The sequence below is a fragment of the Triturus cristatus genome, chromosome 3_2 (genome assembly GCF_964204655.1).
Source record: "Triturus cristatus chromosome 3_2, aTriCri1.1, whole genome shotgun sequence".
NCBI classification, from domain to species: domain Eukaryota; kingdom Metazoa; phylum Chordata; class Amphibia; order Caudata; family Salamandridae; genus Triturus; species Triturus cristatus.
The window spans coordinates 971,634,309-971,659,936 of record NC_140584.1 but is presented as its reverse complement, the minus strand read 5'-3'; the positions used below and the strand labels follow the sequence as shown (position 1 = coordinate 971,659,936).

Sequence of the window (25,628 nt, the reverse complement as noted above, 5' to 3'; positions counted from 1 at the left end):
CATCTGCAGTATGCGGAGCGTGTACGTCTTCTGCAGTACATGATGCAAAAGATTGTTACAGGTAAGTAGGGTTTTCTTACTTAAACCTGGCTGAGAATAAAATAATAAAAAAGGTACAGTTGAATATAGTTTCTCAAATAGTGAATCCCCTGAATAATTGCTGTTACTAATAGTAAATATATATATTTTTTTTTTCTAGGAAAGTGCAGCATTAGGCAGTGGTACACAGATATGTCGCCAAGCTCAGACAAAACTGGAAGTTGCTTTGTACATGTTTTTGTGGAGTCCCGATATTGAGGCTGTTCTTGTTGCCATGTCCTGTTTTCGCCACCTTTGTGAAGAAGCCGATATCCGGTGTGGTGTGGATGATGTGTCTGTGCAGACTTTCTTGCCAAATTATAACACTTTCACAGAGTTTGCATCGGTCAGCAATCTGTCAACAGGTACGTGTATACAGCATTTAAATTGCTGTCGGACTCCAACTATTAAGTAGAATTAAATTTGTGAAATGAAAATACTTTGTAATGCTTTAACAAACACATACAATGCTGTGATCTAAATTGCCTCCTTTCCCAATTTCATAATGTCAGTAGGCAACATGGGAACTGGTTCAAGGGCAGTGGATCAACTACACGGAATCCTAGTTTTTGTTCTGAATTTAAACACCTAAAGTGATTGATTCATTATTTGCCTTCCCATAAACCCATACTAATGCATACGTTTGTCACATTTACAGCTTGTTTAAAACATATCTTCCAGAATGCTAAAAAAAAAACTTCAACCCCATGATTGCATCTTCCTATAAAAAACAAGCCATTTGCTTGCTCCCTTTGCATCAATACTTTAAGCTGAAAACTGTTTGCCTGGCCCAATATGTCCTCTGTAGCACAAGCTCTCCATTCAATAATATGAAGTGATTCCTCTGTTTACCCAAATGCGCTTTGTCTAATCTCTTAGCAGTTACTTGGTTCAACACAGTGTGGAAAAACCGATATTTTTGTTCAGGCTGTCCTAATGGTCGAGTACTCTACTCTAGCCTCTTGGTCTTTTACATCCTGTTCCATGTAGTGGCCTTTCTGTCTCAAGTCAGCAAAATATTACTTGCTAGCCATACATGGATAATTGTCTCATTTTACAGTGAGGTAGGAGGGGCAGTCTGCATTGACCCCAACACTAAGAAGACTGTACAAACTTGAGTTTCCTTCAGGTTTATGGGCAATTTTAGACTATAAATTTGCAAAGGCATTTCCTCGTCCAGAGAAGGTAAAGTTCATCAATGAAACAGTGGCCCGTTTCTTGACCAGCCAGATGATTGCAGAGGTTTTTGGGACAGTAGCTGATATGACTAGGGTGATAATCTAAACAAAGCTTTACCAGGCACACGCATCAAGGTAGGATTTTGCGAGTCCTTAATTGCGATTATTAAGGAATCGCAATTAAGTACTCGCAAAAGCCTATGCATGTACTATTCGCTATAAAAATAGCGATTCCTACACATTCCTTATTTGCGACTCGTATATTGCGGGTCGCAAATAAGAATGGCTTCCAATTCATTCCTTTGGGCCTAAAGGCCCATAGGAATGAATGGGAAATTGCATGCGCAATCTGCGAGTACCAATATGTACTCGCAAATTGCATATGCAAGTTCAAGGGTGTCAAAAGGACACCCTGTTGCAACCCTGAAATCGATCTGTGCACGTATGTTGCGCACACACATGTCCCAATGGCATGTGTGTGTGTGTAACCTACAACTTTGAAAAATGCACTTTAGTGCATTTTTCAAAGTTTCCGCTATTTACCATCTGGTATGATTTCGCGGTAAATAGCAGGCCCAAATAGCGAAATCGCTATTTTAAAAGGCATCTTGCATTGCATTTAAGGAATTACAATTTGCGATTACTTAAATGCAATCGCAATGTAAGAAATCGCAAAAAATTGCGAGTGGCAAGTTGTTTCATGCATCGCAAAAGCTAATTTTGCGATCGTAAACAGCCGATTTTTGCGATTCCCTCAGTTTGCAATCGCAAAAAGCTTTGATGCATGTGCCTGTACATGTTCTGCCTGCAATGTTTTTGGGAAAAGTGGGGGGGAGGGGTGATATAAAGGAATCCGCTGCAACAAGAGCAGCTGAAGGGCATCCCAGTCATCCATCATTGTTTTCAATCTTGGAATGGTACAATCATTCCCATAGTGTCTTCAAGGATGCCATTTCTGCCTGCCTTGTATGCAGCACACAGTCACCACTGATAACTCCGAATTTGGTGGTGCATGCTGCTTAGAACTCTCATATGATTCACACAAAGCCAGCAAAAAAGGAGTCTGTTTTGAAAAACGAGAAGGGGCGAGCACTGGCAATGACGCACAAATTATAACAGCCACATCTGATCTGAGTTCTGCTATAGAAAGCGAATCAGACTCTGAACAGAATAGAGAAATAGCAGGACAATCGAGAATAAAGTCATCAATGGTGGAAGAATTGTATTTTTTACGGAAAAACAGGCATCATTGCTATACCCCAGGACGCAAAACTACAGACAAGACAAGGGAGGAACACAAGGCAGCAAGAAAAACGGCAGCAACAGCGCAAACGAGAAAATTAGACCCAACAAAAAATGGCCAGCAACAACTGGAAGCACAAGTAAACCAAAATTTCATTAATGTTAACACTATAATCATCCACCCACCATCCTCCCACCGCTCAGGTTGGATCAAAAGGCGGCTGTACCTGTACTTTGAGGACTTCCTACTGACGCTCGATCTGGTACTGGATGATCCCAAGTCCGCTTATCCGTCCCGGTGGTCGATGGTGCCGAACCCCCTTGCGGTGTGCCCGGTGCGTGCCGTGGCGTTATTGAAGAGTTGCCGCTGGGGCTTGGAATTCGGTGGTACCCTGCATGCGGGGCTGCTGGGTGCACCGAGCTGAATCTGAAAAGCGGCCCCTGCCCACGGAGGTAGAGGCTGTACGTCGTGGAACTGCTGATCCCTCCCAGACGAGTGCTGCCTTTGGGGAAGTGACCTTCCGCACTTTTGCAGCTGAACCCTCCACCTCTGCCTGGCCTGGTGAGTAAAGGAGTGGCTCCTGCCTATGAAGGTGGAGGCTGACCGCGTCTGGATGCGGATCCCTCCCTGTAGGGTGCCGACCCTGGGGCTGTGTCTGCCCGCATTTGTGCCGCGGAACCCTCCACCTCTGCCTGATCTGGACTTCTGCCTGATCTGGTGAGTGGAACCGGAGGGGTCGCTGGGATGGGTGGCTTGAGTGCTGCAGATCGCTGTAGTGGAGCGCTGGCTGCCCTTTTGAGACTCTCTGGCGCCTGCATAGCGCTGGCTTTGCCTGCTCGTCCGCTTCGGCTTTGCCTGCTCTTCCGCCCCATGCCGCCGACATTAACTTCAAAGGGAAGCTGATGGACCCGATCGAAGCGCATTATAAAGAATTTTGTGCTGCCCCGAATCTCTTCCATAGCCCCGTAACTCCTTTCACACGAGTTTTGCTTTTCGGCCTGACTATCTTGCATCCCCCCCTGCCTGGCTACATCGCGGTAGCAGTGGGCCGAGGCGCGCTTTCATGTTGGGCTAAGGAGAGTTACATGCGTGAGAGAAGCGCCAATTTTGATTTATTTTGATTTGTGCGCGTCTGGAACCCATTTTAGAGTTACTAAAGTTCCAATAGAAATAGAAGAGGCATCCAGTGCCCGCCTCCACATGTCTTTACCTCCCGGTCCGTGAAAATAAAAAATGGTGTGCAACCTTCATCATCGGAGGGCAGCCATCTTGGACTGGTCATTACTCTCCAATCCTTCACATTAAAAAATTCATTTGCACCCTTCGATAAGACCAAATCAAAGTATGAGAGTAATTTGTCTCAGCAATCCAGATGAACTTGGAAGCAGAACTGCGCTGTAGAGATCTAAAGCAACCATTGTAACTTTAAGGCTGACTTGTTGGATTAGCTCACATGCAATGAGTATCAGTTTACAGTGCTTATCCCCCATCACAGAACATTCAACAACCGAGGAAACACATAATTTAAGATATCTTTATTTTCTTCCCCCGTGACAAGATAGTCATAGCAAGTCATATCAAGTCATAGCCCATCTTGCCGACAGGGCTCCTGGGCCGGATCTACGTCCTGGTACCTCTCAGCCCATGACCTCGCAGGCCCTTGGGCTACCTGCCCACTCGGTGATCCTCCTGTACTCTGATCCTCAAGATGGCGACATTCCACCCAAATTTGCCCCCAAGATGGCGAGCGTCTCATTCCTCAGCGAGGCCACACGGAGTGGTTTCTATCCTCTGGGACCCATTGTCATTTTTGACTGAGCTGTCTGTTTGATATCCTGCCCGCCCAACCAGTGATCCCCCTACTGAGTTCCCCTAAGATGATAATTGTCTTTGTCTTCCTTGTTAATGCCACAGCTTAGCATTTGTCTTTGGCTTTGTTGTGGCCCTCCTATTTTACTCTTGAGTTGTCGTCGATGCATTGGGGCCCGAGCTACGCCCTGCCACCGCGCAGCCCCCTGCCTTGCTGGCCCTCTGAATGCTGCAGTATCCCGACCGACGTTCCTTCCACATCATGGCGCACTTTGATGGCTAATGATTGGGTACCCCAGAGAGGCTACTATAAATGGTTTACTTTGTCAGCCTCCTGACGTTTCAATCCAGCAGAGGCGCTTGATCCTAATCACTCCCTCTAAGTTGACCGTCCAACGTTCCTCCTCACAAGCTCTCCTCAACATGTTGTCGACCCGACCCACCATCTATGGTTTGCTCTGCCTGAGTTGGGGAATTCTGTATCGCCAGTTACTTCGGAGTCTCTGGGCCCTGTTTGCCCCCTGTCCAGCAAACTATTTAACCCTTTAACACTCTGGTCTGAAGTCAAATAATCTGTGTTTAAATGAATATGTGTCCAGGTGTTTCACCCTGCTCCCCTCTCAATATCTTGATCTTCCCTCACTGTGGTGGCTCTTCTGTCTCGCAGGGTATTGTTCCCTTGTGCCGACCTTAAAGCCCTGTATTATGCCGTCCTGAGCCCCACCCCCCCCCTTTTAAAACACTAGACTGACGTCAAATAATTTGTGTTCAAATGATTGTTCTAATAACTTGAGGCAGTCTCACTCCAGGTTTTCTAAACTCAACTTCCAAGGTTGCACTCTTTGAACCTCTAAGTTAGTATAGTAATTGAGATTTTTCGTTCTCCTTCCTTGCAATTGTCCTCTGTCTTGTACCTTAACTTAATACCCCCTCTTTCCTCCTCACTTCCTCTCTCCCCAATTAATTCTTCCTACAGTTTTCACCCCTCCCCCTCCTTACATCCTCCATCATTCCCTCACCCCCGCCCACACACATTATCTTCATATCTCCAGGCTTCACATCATTGATGCTCCCTCATTGTAATTCTCTTTTTTACCGTTTCTGTTCTTTGACTAACCTACCTCTCTCCCCCCACAACTTTCTCTCCACTCCTCTTACTATTAACCTTAACATTGACTCTCCACTTCTCTCACTAATTACCCTCCAGTTCTGTATCGTCGTCTTATCTCCAGACTTCTCATCATTGATGCTCCCTCATTGTAATTTTCTTTTTTCTTTTCACTGTTTATTTTTCCCTGACTAACACACCTCTCTCTCCCCCCTAACATTGACTCTCCACTTCTCTCTTACTATTTACCCTCCTGTTTTGTTCCTCCCCTCCTCCTTATTTTCTCTATATCCTTCTCTCTGCCTAGCCCTTTATCTTACGACCAAATCATGTCCCCCCTCCCACACACACCCTATCCCTGCCTCACTCCTCTTGATCTTGCGCTCACCAGTCATGGCCCCAACTCATGGAACATTTTATACCCTTCCAACCTTTCTAAAAATGCCACGACATTTTTTAAACATAAATTACTAATTCGTACCCCTGAAACACTAATAGCTGACGCCTACCTCAATCTCACCGCTCCCATTAAATCTAACTATATTTACTTTTCTAAACACCCCTCCAAATGGATAAACATTTTCCTTCACCACCTTAACATCTCAGAATCAATTAATATTCCATATGGATTCAAATTGTCCAACACCCCATCCCCAGCGTTTCCCGGTGAAATTGACATATCCATTTTCACGTTCGGCAACATCCTCATACAAGCCTCTGATAACTACCTCAACCTCTTTGAGAACCATTTCTAAACCCTTCTTCAACCCAACTGCCTGACACCCTTATGTTGTCTCCCCACATCCGGTCTGTCCCATCCTCCACTACACGTCACAACTGCACACGCGGGCATGCCAACCCTCACTCCCTCTAATGACCAATCGCTCTTCCTTCCCCTAACACCACTCCTACTTCCTTGCCTCCTCAACATAAATGTTCTACTTTACCCCCATTCGCCAATCTCTCCCTCTCCTAACTGCACCCCTCACCACCAGGACACTATACCACTCCATTCGCCAATCTCTCCCTCTCCTAACTTCATTCCTCACCCTCATCACCTGAACACTTTCCCCGACTTCCCCCCTGGCCTCTCTCCTCTGATGCTCTTTATTCTCCCTTTCCCGACCAATACAAAACACTCTTAATCCTCCCCATTGGTACTGAGCTCCCCCTCAATCTTCTAACTCAGACACTTGCAAACATTGAACGAAATCTCTCAACTTTGACAACTGAACTTGCACGATTTAGAGAGGATTACGATGCCCTTAAATCAATGTCCATCCTTAAACACAGTTTTCCCCTGTTCTTGCTCCCAAAACTTCTCCCGATTTAACCGATGGAGAACTACTCCCTTATGCAACCGTTCACATAGGCCTCTCCGCGCAGTGAACTGCCTTTTCACTTCTGACCTCATTGACCTGTGCCACTCCTACCTTCCAAAACCCTTGATTTCAGATCTTCCCCTCCCATACACCCATATCCCAGTGATTGTGGGAACTAACAGAATTCCCTCCTCACCCATCTCCCCAAGACCTCCAGCCCAACTTACCACCATCCACTCTTTCAATACTACCAAAGACAACCCTAACCCCCTCTCTTGCATGCTTGTGAATTGCCGTTCGGGTGTCCGACATGCGCTGAAATATCAGAAACCATCCTTAGCGAAGCTATTGACATCGCCTTCCTTACGGAGACCTGGCTCAATGACCACTCAACGGCTCTTCTTAACTTATTCACTCCCCCGGCTTCTCTATAATTGGGAAAGACAGTCCCGTCCATCAGAAAAGGAGGTGGTCTAGCTATAATCTATAAAAACGAACTACAACTCTCTCTTCTAAAAGACTCGACTACTCCACTTTTGAATACCTGGGTGCCGAACTCACTGCACATGGCTCTCCCCCGATCCGTCTACATAATATCTACCACCCTCCGAGTGATCCTCTTCTATTCGCTGACCAATTCTCAGACTTTCTTACACAATCCTCACTTTCCGACTAAAAAAATATTTTTGTAGATTTTAACATTCATTGGAATAATGTTAAGGACCCCACAGTCACACTCCTCATTAACCTCCTTGAGATTAACGACCTTAAACAATTATGTCAAAATCCAATCCATATCAAAGGAGCCACTCTCGACGCCATCATTACCAAACCCCTGAAATGGACTAGAAATCTTAGTCAAACCGCCCCTGACGTAATAGAGTCTAAACTCCAAGCCCAACTCCTCCTCACCCCTCTCTCCCAAAATGCAAATGAACTCACAGAACATTTCAATAAGACCATTAAGGATGTCTTGGACCATTTAGCCCCTCTTAAACTAAAAAAACAAAGAAATATTCCATCCAAATCTTTGTTCAACTCAGATCTTAATAACGAAAGACGTTCTGTTAGACTGACTGACCGAACGAACATGGAGACAACACCCCTCTCCCTCCCATCTCACCCTCCTCAGTCGCCCGATCAACTTACAAGAAACAAATTTTCAATGAAAAGGCAACCTTCTTTCGAACACAACTTGATCGTGCCAAAAGTAGGCCCAGAGAACTGTTAAATATTGTAAGAAAACAAACCTCTTCAACTCCCCCTGAGCTAATAGCCTCAACAGAAAGATGCAAGGAAATTGCCAACTTCCTCTCGGATATAATTGCCAAAATTGATCAAATATTTCAGCTAACTCAAGCCTCTCCCTCCCAACTTGCTGTTGACATTTCCATAGATTTACCTCCCTTGTTGACACCGTCTCTAGCACCCAATCCTTCAACTCACCAACATGTTTCTACTTCCCCTGAATCCAGCCTTTCCAACGTACATCTGAGAAACAATGCCTCCTAACATAATTTCCACCCCGTGACTGAATATGAAGTCCTTAACATCATTTCCAAACTCAAGCTGACATCACACACTAAAGATCCTCTCCCTTCTAACCTTGTCCAAGACCTAAAACATCATTGCCCCTTACTGGACTACTATTATTAACACCTCCTTTGCCACGGATTGTGTGCCCAACTCCCTCCAGCTCGGACAAATAACCCCCATTCTTAAAAACATCTCTGTTGACCCGAACAACCCCAACAATCTCCGCCCTATCTCAAACTTCACTCCACTATCTTAAGCCCCTGAAAAATGTGCTCTCCGACAATTGGATAAGCACATCTGCAATTTCAACCTACTTGACTCCCTGCAATCCGGTTTCAGAAAAGGATGCAGCACAGAAACCTCCATCTTAAACGTCGTTGATGACCTCCACTGGTCCCTCGACAATGGTGAGTCCTGCCCTCTTATTCTCCTTGACCTCTCTGCTGCCTTTGATACAGTTAACAATTCTTCCTTACTTAACTCACTCAAATCTCGCTTTGGCCATAATGGTGTGGTCCTCAAATGGTTCTCCTCTTATCTCCAACACAGAACACAGCAAATCAAAATCAATGACTGCCTCTTTAACCCCACACCTGTCTCCCTACGGGCTCTATTCTCTCCCCCTCTCTCTTCAACCTCTTTATGGTATCCCTTACCTTTATTCTGAAACAAGCAGGAATCAACTTTTTGCAGCGTGAATCTTTCTGGATTCACTATGCTGTGCATTATTCCGCGATCTTGTGGTTGGGTCCGGATTCGTAGTCTTTTCTTTGTTTTTTTTTTTTTTTTTTTTGTAGCCCAGGTGGGCGTCGACGTCCACCATTTGGTGCACCTCCCGTGACGTCGTCGTGCTTCCTGCGGAAGTCCCACCTTTGGGGCGCCATCTTCAGATTCTTTTTTCCGCCGTTGGGTCTGGATCGTCATCGGGAAGCTCCAGAAATTCACTCTGATGTACTTCACCTTAACAATTCCTTGAGTAAGATCCAATCCTGGGTCTTCTCCAACCACCTCAAACTTATCCCTAAAAAAACTGAAATCATTCTTTTATCTCCTAAAAACAACCAGCTTCCCATCAAAGCCTGGCTGTCTGACCTTAATGCCCTTAACTGCTCTCTCTCCTTGTCAAACTCAGTTAAATCACTTGGTTTCACTATTGACAACAAACTCTCTCTTAACGACCACATTAAAAACTCTGCTAAAGGAGCTCCCTTCACTCTCCGACATCTAAAAAAACAAACCGTTCATCCGATCTGACGACTTAAAATGGGTTGTCCAATCACTTGTTCTCTCCAAAATTGACTTTGGTAACACTATATTCTCCGGAACCCCCAAAATACACCTGGCCCCCCCCTTAGATCTGTGCTAAACCTTATGGCCAGACTACTCACTGACTGTAAACGTTTCGACCACATATCCTCAGCCCTCAAAGCGATTCCCGTTGAAGGAAGAACCTCCTACAAGGCTGCATGCATAACACACAAAGCTCTTTACCAAAAAACACCTTTGTATCTTACAAACAAACTCAATAAAGCGGGCTGCTCCCGACTGATGACAAGCACTAATGTGCTACTCCTCTCCCTCCCCCCCTCCCATTACTTTTCCGGGAATGCCCAGATCTGGAATGCTTGCGCTGTTACCCCTCCTACCTCAACTTTAAAAAAGACCTCAAACTTCACATTCTCAACAAATATTGGTGTCCATAACATCACCCTGATTCTTCATTCTATGTCCTCCTCTCCTGTTCCACTCTTCCTGATACTTCCCCTCCCTCCCTCCTTTTGATTTATCACCCTCTAATCCCTTCCGGTCCCATCTTTGACCCCTACCCCCGCTCCTCCTTGATTTTCCCTCTGACGTTTCTACGTTTCTACCTTTCTTCCCAACTTGTTCTCTCCCATCTACATTAATCAATTTTTATCTTCCCGCCAACCAACGTTGTACTTTTGTTTCCCTCTTCAACTCAACAAGGTGCTGTACATTGTGTTCTTGTCATTGTATATTTAACGGGGGTTCCTGATAGCCTCTTCTCATGTAAATAGCCTTTTTGCCCTTCAGCAAATTTAATATTGTTTTTATATATAATAGTCTGTCTTGAGAACCTCTCCTCAGGTAAATAGCTTTTCGCCTAAGTGTCAATTTAATAATGTTTTTGTATCTTGCCTGTACGTACCTTTATCCTATTGAAAACTGTTTTTACTGTAATGATAAATCTTCATGTAAAGCGCTCTGATACCTACGGGTCGAGCCAGCGCTATATAAAACCTTTCAAATAAATAAATAAATACAATAATAATCAACTTATCCCAGATTACCCTAAATAAGGCGGAAACACAACTGCTCTCCCTAGGTTTGTCATTTTGTCCAGAGAGCAATTTTAAGTAGAATAGAGATCTACAAGTTTATCCGCAAGTTAAAATTGCAAAAATATCATCTTTTATGTAAAAAGAGTGACAGTGAACAGTGCCCAATAGAGGGAGTCCCCTCAGCTAGCCCAAACATTACGACAGCATCAGATGTGCAATTGTTGTGTGACTTGCAAGAACTACAAAATTAACACAAAGCACATGATTTGGAAATATCCACCCAAAGGGTTCTGGAGCAACAACAAATAAATACCTTTGGTACCATTAGTTCAGGCTTTAAACCGAAATCGGCATTCCAGCCCAGTATGCCACGCAACGCAATCGATATCTATAATGAACAAGTAACAGCCCAAGTAAAAAACCGGAACCACCAAATACAAAGGACGCAAATGCGGCTGAGCCCACAAGAGCACACATATCACCCATTGATAAAAAAATTACAAGAGAATGATCAAATCGTTATAAGGAATTCCGACAAGAGAGGAAATATAGTAATATTGCCCAAAGCTGAATATATGGAGGAGGCTATGAAACAACTGAATGACCGTGACTACTATAAGAGGAGCACGAGCCAAATCACCAGTGCCACCAGAAATTATTTCTATTCAGAATTACTCGACTGGAAAAGCGCAGAACTCCTCAGTCAAAATGAATATAAATATTTAAAGAATTATCACCCAACGATGCCTGTCATTTATTTCATTCCGAAATTAGACAAAGATCCTGCCAAACCACCGGGAAGATCGATAATTTCAGCGCGAAGAGGCCTCTTGGAAAATACATCGCACTATTTTGATTTTTCTTTAGTAACCTGTGCGATCCTTACCATCCTATATACAGGACACAAGTGATTTCCTCAGACACATATACAGCTGCAAATGAGAAGAGTATTATCGTTTAATGACTCTGGATGTGACTACAGTGTATACCAGTATCCACCACAAGGACGGTTTCTGAACCTTGGAATATTTTTTAGGAACCAGAGCAATTTGTTTATACCAGCACAGCAAAATGTTAATTACATTACTAAATTTTGCCTAGAAACTAATTTCTTTGTTTCAGCAACAAATATTTCAACAAATCAGAGGCGTCAAATGGGGCTAGCTTTTCTCGTCTTATGCTTGTTTCCATATGGGGTGGTGGAAGGAGATGATCCTCAAAACAAACTACAAGGAGGTACTTGACAGACATGTTGTTAAATGGCTAAGGTATATTGATGATTTATTTGTAATCTGGCACGGTAGTGAGGAAAGTGCAATGAACTTTATCTCACAGATCAATGTCAACAACATTAACTTACACTTTACAGCAAACCTTAGCACTACATCAGTCTGTTTCTTACACATAGAGGTATTTATCGCAAACAAGAAAATTGAAACAAAACTACAACGAAAACAAACACCATTCTGCATGCGTCAAGTTTCCATCCTAAACGCACAGTACACAGCATCCCATTTGGACAAATGCTTAGGATCAAAATAATATGTAGTAGCGACACTGATTTAAATGCAGAGAGAGAGCAAACAAAGGTTTCTCGCTAGGGGCTATTCAGAAAGTACTATCAATACAGCTATTAGGAAAACCGAAGCACTTTGCAGATCAGACTTGCTATTAAAAATCGGACAATAACTCTGGGCCAGTAAAAACAGGCCAAGAATCTCAGGAAATGGAAAATACAAGGCTGATCTTAACATTCAACAAACAGAAAAACAGATTATGTAACCTAATCAAGAAAAACTGGACCATTGTTCTGAATCACCCTGTAATAGGAGATATATTACCTAAGAGACCAGCCATCACGTTCAGGAAAGCGATCTCCATGAGTGATACTCTAGTCAGCAGCAGCCCTAAGACTGTAACAAAAATTAATTGGCTGACACAGAGAGAGGGGTTTGTAATGTATGCCACATGCAGCGCATGCAGATTTGGTATAAATAAAACATCATACTCCACACCCTTCAAGGAACAGCCAACGAAGATCCAAACATTTCTAACATGTAAAACCGACCATGCGGTATATGTGCTGGAGTGCTCCTGTGTATTACGTTATGTAGGTAGTACAAAGCTGCAAGTTCACAAAAGGGTTCTCCAGCACATCAGAGCAATTACTAGATCCGACCCATCGTATCCGGTGGCTTGTCATTTCAGAGAAATACACAGAAACAAATTAGAACATCTAAAATATTATGTGCTAGACTCAGTTCCATGTATTAGACGAGGTGGCAATAGAGAGGCTGCACTGAAGAGATTTATCGACCCGATACATCTTAGAGCTCGACACCAAAAGCCCACAGGGGCTAAATGCTAGTGAGGAACTTTACACTTGCCTATATGGTCAGTAAGATACAAATGTTAGACAAAATGTCAGTGTAAGATCAAGATCCTGTGTAACAAGCCAATATCAACATAAAATATGAACGTGTCCTTTCTCTCTATATTATCTACTGGCGGTCGCCAGTAGATAGTTATAGTTAGGGCCGTGTTTCCATAGGAAATCTCAAAATTCTATTTTGAATAACTTTGGCGCCGGTTGACAAATCTTTGCAAAATTTTCGGGGGGGGGGGGGGGGGGGATTCGTCAAGCGGGGGCCGAGAAAAAGGAGGGTCCCAAAACACGTTTTCCCTATGCATTTTCCCATAGGACCTTTAGTCGAAGGTACAGCCCGAACGGCTGAGCAGAATTACTTGAAAATTGGCAGAGAGGTAGTCCTCAGGTCAGGGATGTGCCTTTTGCATATATGGAGTCAATCTGTTCAGTAGTTCCTGAGAAAATTGCAGTTAAAAGCACATACATATCTATAGCCGCGCACCATGCACGCACCCTTACGCGCGCGAACGTAATTCTGATTGGTTGTTACATGTCAGTCAACGTTCGAATCGGTCGAAATCAGGGAGTGTCGGCCGCCATTTTGTTTGTTTTCGGTGCAAGAGTGGAAATGGAAGGTGGCGAACGTGAAAAGGGGGCAGGGTAGAGAGTTCCTGACCCCCTAGCCTTGGTCAGGGGGTCCCTGAAGAACCCCGAAGGCAGAAAAAAACATTTAATTTTTTTTTTTTTATCGCGGAGGTGCGCACGGTGAAAAACTATAAAAAAAAAAAATAATAATTTAATACGTAGTTTATTGAAAAATAAATATATAAAAAAATTATAATACATACATAACTTAGCATTTAAAAAAACGTACAAATTCACTGAAAAAACCATAGGTTTCACACATGTTATAGTTAGGAATTAGCATTTAAAAAACCTTGCAAATTCACTTAAAAAACCATAGGTTTCACACATGTTATAGTTAGGTGGATATTTCACTCGTAAAAAAACAATGAAATTCCCCCGTTATAGTTAGTTGAGATAACTATAACTCGCGCGACCGCCACTCTATCAAAAGGATGATGTCATCAGTGATGTCATGAGTGATGCCACTGACCATGTCATGAGTGATGTAATATGTGACGTCATGAGCAGAGGATTGCGGGCGCGCGAGTTATAGTTATCTCAACTAACTATAACGGGGGTTTTTTACGAGTGAAATATCCACCTAACTATATCATGTGTGAAACCTATGGTTTTTTAAGTGAATATATATATAACACAGATATATAGACCAACACTGCCTGATTGCTTCCTCTTTGTCTTTTAACTAGGAACCACGGTTTCTTTTAAACTAGTATGGTGACAATGAGGGTGTTTTTTTTTCTCTTTGCACTACAGCACTTTAAGATTTGCACCTTTGACGGAAATAACAGCAAACTTAGCCCACCTGGGCTTCAGTATGCAGCGGTAGTGAAATGGCGAATAATGAGATCCAGAAACTACTTTGAGGCTGGCTAATCATGAAAAGGAAAAAAAATTGGAAACTGTAGTATCAACAGATATGATAACAGCTTTTATCCAGCTCCCTTACATTTATTTGTACTTAATAAACTATTTAAATGTATATTCGTACCTTTGTGAATTTTACGTACAATGTTGGCAAATGTGAAATGAATGTAATACAAAGTATAAATTTGCTGTCAACCTTGAAAGTATTTTGAATTAGACGTGAGTCTGTATTCACTATTTATTATGCACTTGTCACTTTAAAAATGGAAAAGTTACCATAGTGGAGAAGTGTAGCTCACTGGTTAGAGGAGGCATACCCTGAAGCAGAGGTCAGACCCGGGACCAGGGTTCGATTCCCGACGCGGCAGGTCTGGAGCCCAATTGTCCACGGACTCGATAATTCTCGCTTCGGTGCCTACTCTAAGCACGAGTTCACACTATGCAGCTCTGGGCAACAAGCTTGTTTAATCTCCACAACGGCCCCCTGCGGCGGGATGCCTGGCTTTCACCTTGGGGATGCCCAGTACGGGTTATCTCACAGGGAAAAACCAGGACGGGTTCCCAATGCAAGCGCCGAGATGCCCAAGGGTAATTTGAGCGCTATATAAGACCGCACATACATACATACATACATACATAGTTGTGTCATGTGATCAAGGCCTGCAAAGGCCGAAACGCGTCATAGCGGAGCATGGAACAAAATAAATTCATGCACAAGCAAAAGTGGAGTCCGTTCCTGTTTTTCCATGCAGAGAGGTATTCATTAAAAACGAAGGACTAAAATCATATATATCTAAATCAATATATATACTCATCTATCATGAAAGTGGATTGATGTTTTTGCTAAGGCACCGTTACAAAAAAAGTAGCAATTTGCTTCTGTACTAGGTTCTGGTGAGGATTTTCTGTCAGCCACCAGTACCTCTGAGGAAAGGAGAGGCTACACTTTGAAAGTAACTCCTCAGGGAAAGAGTATATATATATGTGTGTGTGTGTATATATATATATATATATATATATATATATATATATATCTACTGGCGGTCGCCAGTAGATAGTTATAGTTAGGACCGTGTTTCCATAGGAAATCTCAAAATTCTATTTTGAATTACTTTGGCACCGGTTGACGAATCCTCGTGAAATTTTCAAAACTAATGGGGCGCGCCGCTCAGCTCCTACCCTGAAAGTCTCGGGGTAATTCGTCAAGCGGGGGCCGAGAAAAAGGAGGGGTCCCAAAACGCGTTTTCCCCATGCATTTTTCCATAGGACCTTTAGTCGCAGCTACAGCCCGAACGGCTGAACAGAATTACTTGAAATTTGGCAGAGAGGTAGCCATAAGGTCAAGGAAGTGCCTTTCGCAGGTCTGGTGTAAATCTGTTCAGTATTTCCTGAGAAAATAGCATTTAAAAGCATATCAATATCTATACGCGCGCAGGGTGCGCGCACTGTGCAAGCCCTGTGCAAGCCCTGTGCGCGCACCCTGCCGTGCGTGAGCGTAATTCTGATTGGTTGTTAGATGTCAGTAAACATTCGAATCGGTCGAAATTAGGAAGTGTCGGCCGCCATTTTGTCTGTCGCACTGAAAAGGAAAGGTGGAGAACGTGAATAGGGGGCAGGGTAGGGAGTTCTTGACCCCTAGCCATTGTCAGGGGGTCACAGTAGGACCACAAAGGGCAAAAAAAAAGATTTAAATTTTTTTTAAAAACATCGCGAGGTGCGCGCACCCGAATAAAAACAAATTAATAAATACATAACTTAGCATTTAAAAAACCGTACAAATTCACTAAAAAAACCATAAGTTTCACACACGTTATAGTTACGAATTAGCATTTAAAAAACCTTGCAAATTCACTTAAAAAAACATAGGTTTCACACATGTTATAGTTAGCTGGACATTTCACTCATAAAAAACCAATGAAATTCCCCCGTTATAGTTAGTGCAGGCAACTATAACTCACGCGACCGCAATCCTCTGCTGATGACGTCAGATATTACATCACTGATGACATATGTGTCTTTATGAAAAATAAATATTTGTAATATATGTATAGCTAAAGATTAATGGAAGAAGACATGGGTAAATAAGTGTCTAAATACAGTGATGTAATATCTGACGTCATCAGCAGAGGATTGCGGTCGCGTGAGTTATAGTTGCCTGCACTAACTATAACGGGGGAATTTCATTGGTTTTTTATGAGTGAAATGTCCAGCTAACTATAACGTGTGAAACCTATGTTTTTTTAAGTGAATTTGCAAGGTTTTTTAAATGCTAATTCGTAACTATAACGTGTGTGAAACCTATGGTTTTTTCAGTGAATATATATATATATATATATATATATATATATATAATATAAAATTCTTCTCAAGCAGTACAACATTGCACGTATCATTCTATTTTTAGATTAGATTAAATAACAGGCAGAAAATATATATACACCTGCTAAGTAAAAACATTTTTGTACAGTTTTGTCACTTATGTTCATGACCATTGAACTGTACCACTAAGATCATTTTGTTGCAATCTTGGCCGTACTTGATAATAAACATAGAAGAAATCTCTCAAAGTCAATTATTTACATACAGCACAAAGATAAGACATGCATCACTATTTTAGATAAAACATCAATATTATGTGCAAATTTCTCAATTAAGAAAAACACAAAATCGATAACCGATTAAGCCACGATTGTATATCGATTGTGGTCTTAGCCATTCGTCATAATCCACATAGAGAAAATGTTTAAAATTAGTAAATGAATGAATTGCCCCAAATTGGGGGGAATCAATATTATTTCATAAATATTTAAGAACATAGTATGCCACAATTGTCATGATATTTGTTGCAACATGTCTTATTTTTATTTTTTTTACAAGAGAGAAAAGGGATCAAAAATACATCATTTCTTTTATATGTAATCATACCATTTGAGTAATAGAGCCGAAACCAAGTTAAATTACGACTAAGAATTGACTTCACATCAGATCCATCTGCTTGGTGTTCATATGTGATGGATATAGTGTCATGGCTCAGGAATTGGTAAGGACAAATAGAATTCTAAAGTGTTGAGTAAAACAAACCATTTGCCGAGTACCATGCCCTTGATATTGACATGAATGTAATGTTGATCATCTCACACATATAAATCAATGTGAGAGGTCCTTCAACGTAATGCAGTATAGAGGTCCTATAATGGAATTTCATTTGAATCAAAAACCAAACCAATCCTGGGCAAATGCCCTAAATATATATGTGTTTAGGACCCATGAGAGGTTATTACAACGAAGGTACTAAATCTCAGATCATAGCTACCCATGGTATTTTCTATGTGCGACCAAGATAAGATTGAAGATAGGGGAACCCTTATCTGAAGAAAAAAAGAGGAAATATCATACTAGAAAAGAAAATATTTAAATGATCAGATGTCCTAGTTCAAAAAAGTGCATTGGAAAGATTGAGAGATAGATGGAAGGTTAAATTCCTATGTGTGTCGACAGTTCTTCCTTCCTGTTCAACCCAAATGGCATTCTGGTATTGAGATCAATAATGTACTGGGATTCGAGGATGCACAGATGTTTCTCCCTATCGCCTCCTCTTATGTGTTTCATTACTCTATCAATCCCACAGAACTTAAGTAGTCTGTTATTGCTGTTGTGGGTATTGTAGAAATGTCTGGCTACAGGATAGTTGAAATCCACGTTTGTTATTGCTCTTAAGTGTTTTAAGATACGTTTTTTCTATTGTAATTTTGTACTTCCTATGTATCTAAGAGCACATGGACGTTCCAGAAAGTAAATCACCTATTCTGCGGTACAAAATTCATCACATACCACAGAATAAGGTGTTAAAATATATATATATATATATATATATATATATATTTGCCACTTCGTTGGATCGCACTCAGTGGTGGTTGCAGCTACAGCAGGGAGGCAGCACTCGATTCATTTACCCACTTTTCCTGCCAACGTGTTTCGGGAAACTCCCTTCCTCTGGGCAGTTACAGACACAGGAACGACACGCAGTAAGCTGCCAGATTATTCCCTCTTTTATTTCAGTGCCTTACAGGTGAGTAATTGGCATTCTGGGACTGGTAGTTCATTCAAGCCCAAGTGGGCGGTGCCTTACAAATGTCCATGAAAAATTAAAAAGTTTGTGGGACCAGCAATGTTCCAAAGGAGCCTCAACCTGATCAAAGGCTCCCCCAGTTCTGCAACTGCTGCACCAGTGTGCTTGCAGCGGTCCCGCTCAGATATCGTTGGTCCCACAAACTTTTACATTTTTCACGGACATTTGTAAGATCAGGAAGTGTTGGCAGCCATCTTGTGCCTCGGTAGAACCGAGGCACAAGAAACCTAAAAAACAAACGCGAAAAACGCAAAAAGGGGGCAGGATAGAAATACCCTGACCCCCTAGGCCTGCTCAGGGGGTCCCACAAGGACCCCCAGGGACCAAAAAATAATTAAAAAATAAAATTAAAATCAGCGAGATTAGCGCACCCAGCGCGAATTTCGGCCGAAAATGTAAAAAAAATAAAGCGCGGGCTCCGCGCGGATTCTAATTTGCCCCCGGGGGCCAAATCACGGGGGCATAATTGAAAAAAAAAAAGTGTGGGGGGGTCCCAATCTTCCCCCACACTGCCCCGGGGACCGCCACCTACCCGGGGCACGAAGATTGCCTGTGTGCTGGCACCAACCGACGTCGGCAGTTGGGGGCACAAGGTGCGGGAGGAGAGTCAGATGGTGCCGCTGCCCTGATGTAAGCTCTCATCAACCCACTGGGGACTTTGAATCTGTTATTAGTGATTATCAGCAAGAAATCCACTGTGATAATACTATCAGGCACTACAGCAACCAGCAGGCAGTTGGATTGTCTCCGCCACATGGCCAAGTATCTTAAAGAAATACAGGTGTCCTAACTTTGCTTGCGGTTCTCACTTTGTCAACCAATGAAGAATTGCGCGCAGCGCACGAATTGCGTCTGCAAATTGACAATTAATTTGAATGTTTGTTTGCACTTTGCAGCGGCAGCTCTCCCAATAAACCGCTAAAAACTTACCTGGTGCTGTGAGGCTTTCACTAAGGGGACAACTCTTTGTTTTGGATATATATATATATATATATATATATATATATATATATAGATATATATATATAGATATATATATATAGATATAGATAGATAGATAGATAGATAGATAGAGAGGTATATATATATATATATATTATTGCTATAGACACTTTGCCCCAAACCTATTGTGACAACATGCTAAATTGTAGTAAGAAGATTTATTTGTTCATACTAGGCTACTTAATGTATTTGGCATCCATATGTTTAAATTACCATAACTATATCGCATTCAAGCATAAAGTTTAACTCATGCCATAGTATGTTGTCTCTGTTGACTAATTGAGTTGTATGCACTGGCACTTTAAATAGAGGTAACACTGTCTTAGCTTTGTCATGTGATCAAGGCTGTGAATTGGCCGAAACGCGTCATGGTGGACTGAACTGGTGATAATAAAATCTACTTTGCACGTATGCTGGGTCCATGCTCGTTGTTCTGGAAGTTGAGCAACTAACGAGGGTTTTGGAGATTATATATCTATCTATATATATATATATCTATATATATATATATATATATATATCTATCTCTGCCGTAACGCCTGCCTATCGGTGTCAGCAGAAACCACAAATGTCCGAGAGATCCAACCCAGAAAGAGAGGAAGCAGCACACGAAATCCATCCACGAGTGATCTATTACTGCAAAACAATGTGTATCAGCCGAGGTGGCCTTTGTCAAGTTTGCAAGCCAAAAGAGCCAATATAAACCCATGACATCAGAATGGAAATAAAAGAAATCCTTCGAAGTGCAAACTTCTCCAGCAGTATAACATTGCACGTATAGTCCTTTTTTTAGATTAAGCATTGGCTTACAGAGCCTCCTGTAGGTCCTTTGCCTACCTGCAAAGCCAACCTCATGTCAAAAGGGGCCTGGGGAGTCCTTTATTCCTAGCAAGGTTGTCAAGAAGCAACTCAAGAGCTTATGCAGTTTTTTACCTTCGATGTGGCACCACACTACCCTTTTGGACCTGAATGTGACTCTTGCCAGACTGATGCACAAGATTTTTATTCCATGGCATCCCTCGACATAAACCCTCATTCAGCCAGGTATATAAGTGAGCCTCTGAGCTCTTCACAGTATTTTATATTGAATAGCTGGTTCTTCTAACTCTCTGTTCATTCATTCTGGAAGCACTATTAAAGTAACACAGTACCAAAAGGATAGCTAGTCAAACTTTCTTCTCGGGTCCTTGTGTCCTTGCTGAATGATCCTGCACAACCCTGTCTTAGAGCATGCCAATCACAGTCACCTTGACCGTAACTGCGATCTTTGTTCTTCAGATCAGTGTTCCTTTGCCCCATTGTGGACTGTGATGTCCCTGAGAAGCTACATAGGCTTACATTGGCAGATTGATAGCATCACGTATCAGCCACTGCTACATTATGCATGGAGCCCAGCCACCATCTTCAGATAGGAAACTTGTTGGACTGTAACCCATGGACCCTCTGAGCATTACCAGCGGATGGTGCTTTCTGGGCAGTGATCAGTCCTGTAAGACATCTAGGTGAATGTTAGTGAGTTCCAAATCTCTTTTCACCATGAATACAACACTCAAGAATACACACTGAATATATTTCATGATTTTATTAAAACAAACTTCCTATTCAAGGTCCAATATTGCACTAAATTGTGGCAATATGGCGATTAATAAATAAAATAGTAATAGATAATTGCTACAGTGTTTCAGAATTTCCTTGCATGAAAAGATGTAACGTGTCTGTGGTCTCCATCCCTCTCTTCTAACCTCTAGCTGAGTTGTCTTAGCACAAAAAGGGGCAGTTTAAGTTTTTAAGCAGGACTCTCACCTACATACCTTAGCCTAACAACAGACGTTGTTCTACATTGAGATAGTTGTTCTCTGTCTGTTCGCTCAGCAAGTTAGGCATTCTCCTGAAAGTAGATAAGACCAGCCTGGCTCTTAGATGCCTGCTTATGGCCTTCACAAAAGATGTTTACAGCTGTCCCTGCTCAAGCCAAGTCACCCAGGAAGGTAAAGGTTCCCTTCAGTGCCTTATCTGTACCCAGCTTAAAAACACACTTCTGATATTCTGAAAAGGGCAGGGCTCACACTGAATGATGTCAAATGCAAGAATTAACATACTAATCTTGGTGCACATTCATGTAATTCTATAAGGAATTATAAATCATGTGAATTCTTCAGAGTAATGGATGCATGCACTACCTAACTATAATAATGCAAATTTTATACAAGTGCAAGCAATATTAAATGCTGCATGAATTTATCAATGATAAAAATCCATTCAAAAGTATATATGGGCCACATATTGATACGAATGATCAGCTAAAACCCAGAAACTATTATGGAGAGATGTCAGCTAGATTTTAAGGGACTCTGCATCAGAGAAAAAACATGAGGGTGGGGTGGCAGACTGTGAAAATATTTAGTTGGCTCAGGGTTACCTCATTGGTAAAGTTATGTCAAGTTATAAGTTTGGGAGACCAAGAAGTAACACTGTTGGACTTGTAAACTCAAAGTGTGACATAAAAAAATGTATATATGAAATGCAGCAGGGGGGTCATATGCAGAAAAACATGAAGATTGCATCGTAGTCTCGTTATTAGTGTCTGTGTAACCTACCCAAAGGTTGAAAATGGAAAAGAGCTGCAATTTAGGAGCAATTTAAAGTTCTGCATGGTGGCTCCATTATATCTAGACGGATGGCTCTTTCACATAATCGTTGCATTCCCAAAATTCTGTCAGAAAATGTGCTATAATTAGCTCTTTTGTCAAATTAAAGAAAACTTGCAAGGGCTTACCTAAGTGCCAAGATTGGGCGTGTGCTACATACAATGTACGCATGCTAATGACTGGTAGGTATTTGTATTAACACCAATACAGAAATAGACTTAGCTCTTGCCAGTAGGTGACAGCGATACTCACAGGTTGAAAAGGTTAAAAAAGCCTACCTAATCACCAGAAAGGCCTCATGTGACTGCCATTGGAGACGTGGAAATGATCATCAACTGAGTGACTGACAAGGGACTTGAAGCTCTTCTTTTTCTTTGAGTTCAGAATATCTTTCCTAATGGTGCAGCAGGTAGGAAATCCGTACTACAGCGCCTAGTACTGAAGTAATAAGTTAACAATGTGTGCTGGTTTAGAGAATCCCAGGTTTTTCACATGGGATTTCTGAACCTTGTGTTCCTAGAAACAGACTAGGTGTGCAAATCAAAAGTATTTATATGTCCCACCATGCTAAAGGAAGAAATCCCAAATCAAGTTTGTAGTCGAATTACATTACTCTGTTTGGCCCACCTAAAAGGTGACGTGAGGGCATTGGCTTACGGAGCCTCCTGTAGGTCATTAACGAAGATTTATGTTTCCTCTTGGAGCTACAAATGCAGTTTTTCTACTGGGTATGGGGGAGCCACAGATAAACTGTAATTCTTGTCTGTCACTGGGACTCTTTTTCACCATTCATAATGATGATGAAAGATGTTGAAATCTGGGGTCAAATCCTGACCTACGCTGCCAAGAATTATTAAATAAAGTAGGGGATATGTTTTTTCAAGATGGTGGCCAGGGATGTCTGCATACTGGGCATATTGGAGGACATTCAGAAGCAGATTCTAGTGCTGGACATTAAAGGATCAACCTGGCACACAGGCAAGATCGCACACCTAGCAAGGAAAGGTGGTTACGTGTACAGAAGTGGAGGCTGCACACGAGTTTCTAAATGGCCACCTGACTGAGGCGCTAGATATGATTGTACAATACAAGAGGTACATTGCCTCTAGGGTTTTTTCTGTTGCTCATCTGGTATTCTTCCCATTTTGAAGGGTTTGGGATGTATATTTTGTTAGGATATTTTGCAAGGTATTTCTTATTTTATTCCCCTCTCCCTCACGCTAAACCAAAATCCTCCACATTCTATAACACTTTTCCACCTACTCCCATGATTTTAAGTTGTTTAATACCGGAGAGATTCTTAAATTGAGTCTTGATTATTAACAATTGTGTGGAATTGCTTCGATGTATTCAAGAGTTGCAGGTGCCTTTACTTGTGCAATGCTTACTGCCCAAATTTTATCTCAGTTTGGTGTGTTATGGAAGATATGGAAAATATTAAAATTATATTTATTTCTTAAATCTGTAATAGGCAGGGCAGCTCTTCAGAAGCGAGTGATGGCACTACTAAGGCGAATAGAAAACCCCACTGCAGGCAACACAGAAGTGAGTTTTACCTACAGTGTACCAATCCTAATTTGTAATTTGAAATAATTTGAAATTTACTACCAGCAAATTATTTTTCCCTAACCACTGACTGCAGTTGATCTATGAATTCCATATTTCAGGCTTGGGAAGACACACATGCAAAGTGGGAACACAGCACAAAACTTATACTTAATTTACCAAAAACCAAGTTGGATGATGGCCAGGTAAGAGTTGGAATCCTTTGATGTGTGGTATATTGGATGTGGCCTAAACCAAATGCACTGAAATTTACTTTTTTCTTTCAGGATTTTAGAAATATAAAAAATATACTTGTAGCCCCACAGGCAGTTTTGTTTCCCAATGGCTTACATTTTCTTTTTGGTTTCCAACTAGAAAATATTTTGGTACCAGCTGTAGAAATTAGTGACAAATCCACAGACCACTATGGACTTCGTTACCATTTAGCTGTTGCTCTTGATGTCCATAGTGTCAAAGCCTCTATTCAGAGTTTTGCATATGCTGTCACTGCAGCCAATATCTTGTCTCTTTTATGCCTGTCTTTTCTAGTAAGTGCCTCCAAATCTCTGCTAGTGTTAGCCATGTTAGTTACAGCTATTCATGTTCTAACAAATGTTTTTGTCTTGCGCACTTATATTTTAATGGGTGCATTCTTCCTGTGCACCTGTAATATTTGTAACTGTCTGCGTATGCCAGACTATGATTTACATGTATTTGTGTGCCAGGTGGTGAAATCATATCCCCATGACCACAACATGATGCTGGACATCTGTATGACTTGCCACCAGAAGTCTTCTGCCTTTTTTACTCTTGCATCAATCAGAAAGGGGCCATGCTCTCTATAATAATAATACATTTTCATCTGATAAGATAGTTCATTCCTTTAATGAGCCCGCTGCAGAATTCTCTCAACTTTAGGTTACAAGTTGGATTCATGAGAATAGCCCAAAGAGAACAAACCCTAATTATTAAAGATCATTCTCATGATAAGTGTGACCTAGTCTACTTTTGGTTAACTCTAAAAGATCAAGCAACTGATCTGAAGATCTCATAGACCACTTGTTAGTTTGTTTTTGTTACAGAGTTTTATATAGCGCGAACTTGACCCGAAGGTATAGGGTATCAGAGCGCCTTACATAGCACCAGTTGCTTTACTTGAGGACACATTCATTTTTTTAGGCACAGGAGATTAAGTGATTTACCCAGAATCACAGAATGTTCAGCGTTATTGCCTAGACTCGAACCCAGTTCCCCAGATTTTAAGGTCGATCGCCCTAGCCGTTAGGCCAACTCCTCTCCCCAACCAGTCTCCAACCGCGAGCTACCAGTAGCTCCCAGACACCTTCAAAGTTGCTCACAGCCTTGAGTTCATTTTAAGTACGCACAGGATCACGTTTTTCTTTTGTTGGTAAGAGAAGTTGGTGTTTACATTATTATCACCAGACAACAGAGCCAATTCTGCCAAATGTGTCTTAAGCATGTTTAGTCACTTAAATTCCTCCCATTTAAACAGATGGGCATGCCCATGCCACTTAGGGCGGTATATGAAACACAAAAAGTAAATGGGAGAAATGCTTGCAATTTTTGTGGCCATTGGCTATCGATCAGGGTAGCATCCCAACCCATCATTCTTTTGCTCGCCATGCTGCCTCAGTTTGGACCCAGCCATATGCAAACCAGTCTTAAACCTGCTCCTCATGGGAACAATCCAGCTCAAACTGCCAATACAGGTCCTTCCTGTACGCCATACTGACATATCACCTTCCATTTTGATTAGTAATGCAATTATTGTTTAATTTCGGACAAATATTAATGGCATACGTATATACATATACATATACATATTG

The 25,628-nt window shown here is 41.8% G+C and overlaps 1 protein-coding gene across 12 annotated transcripts in view; it reads left to right on the top strand.

Moving 5' to 3' along the window:
• Window positions 1-25,628, top strand: part of NF1 (neurofibromin 1) — a 1,956,660-nt gene that overhangs the window by 715,564 nt on the left and 1,215,468 nt on the right. For all 12 annotated transcript variants that reach the window (XM_085649550.1, XM_085649547.1, XM_085649544.1 and 9 more), the window contains exons 17-19: window positions 200-443; window positions 23,708-23,781; window positions 23,904-23,987. In XM_085649550.1, the coding sequence (XP_085505676.1) occupies window positions 200-443; window positions 23,708-23,781; window positions 23,904-23,987 (402 nt within the window). The remainder of the gene's footprint in view (window positions 1-199; window positions 444-23,707; window positions 23,782-23,903; window positions 23,988-25,628) is intronic.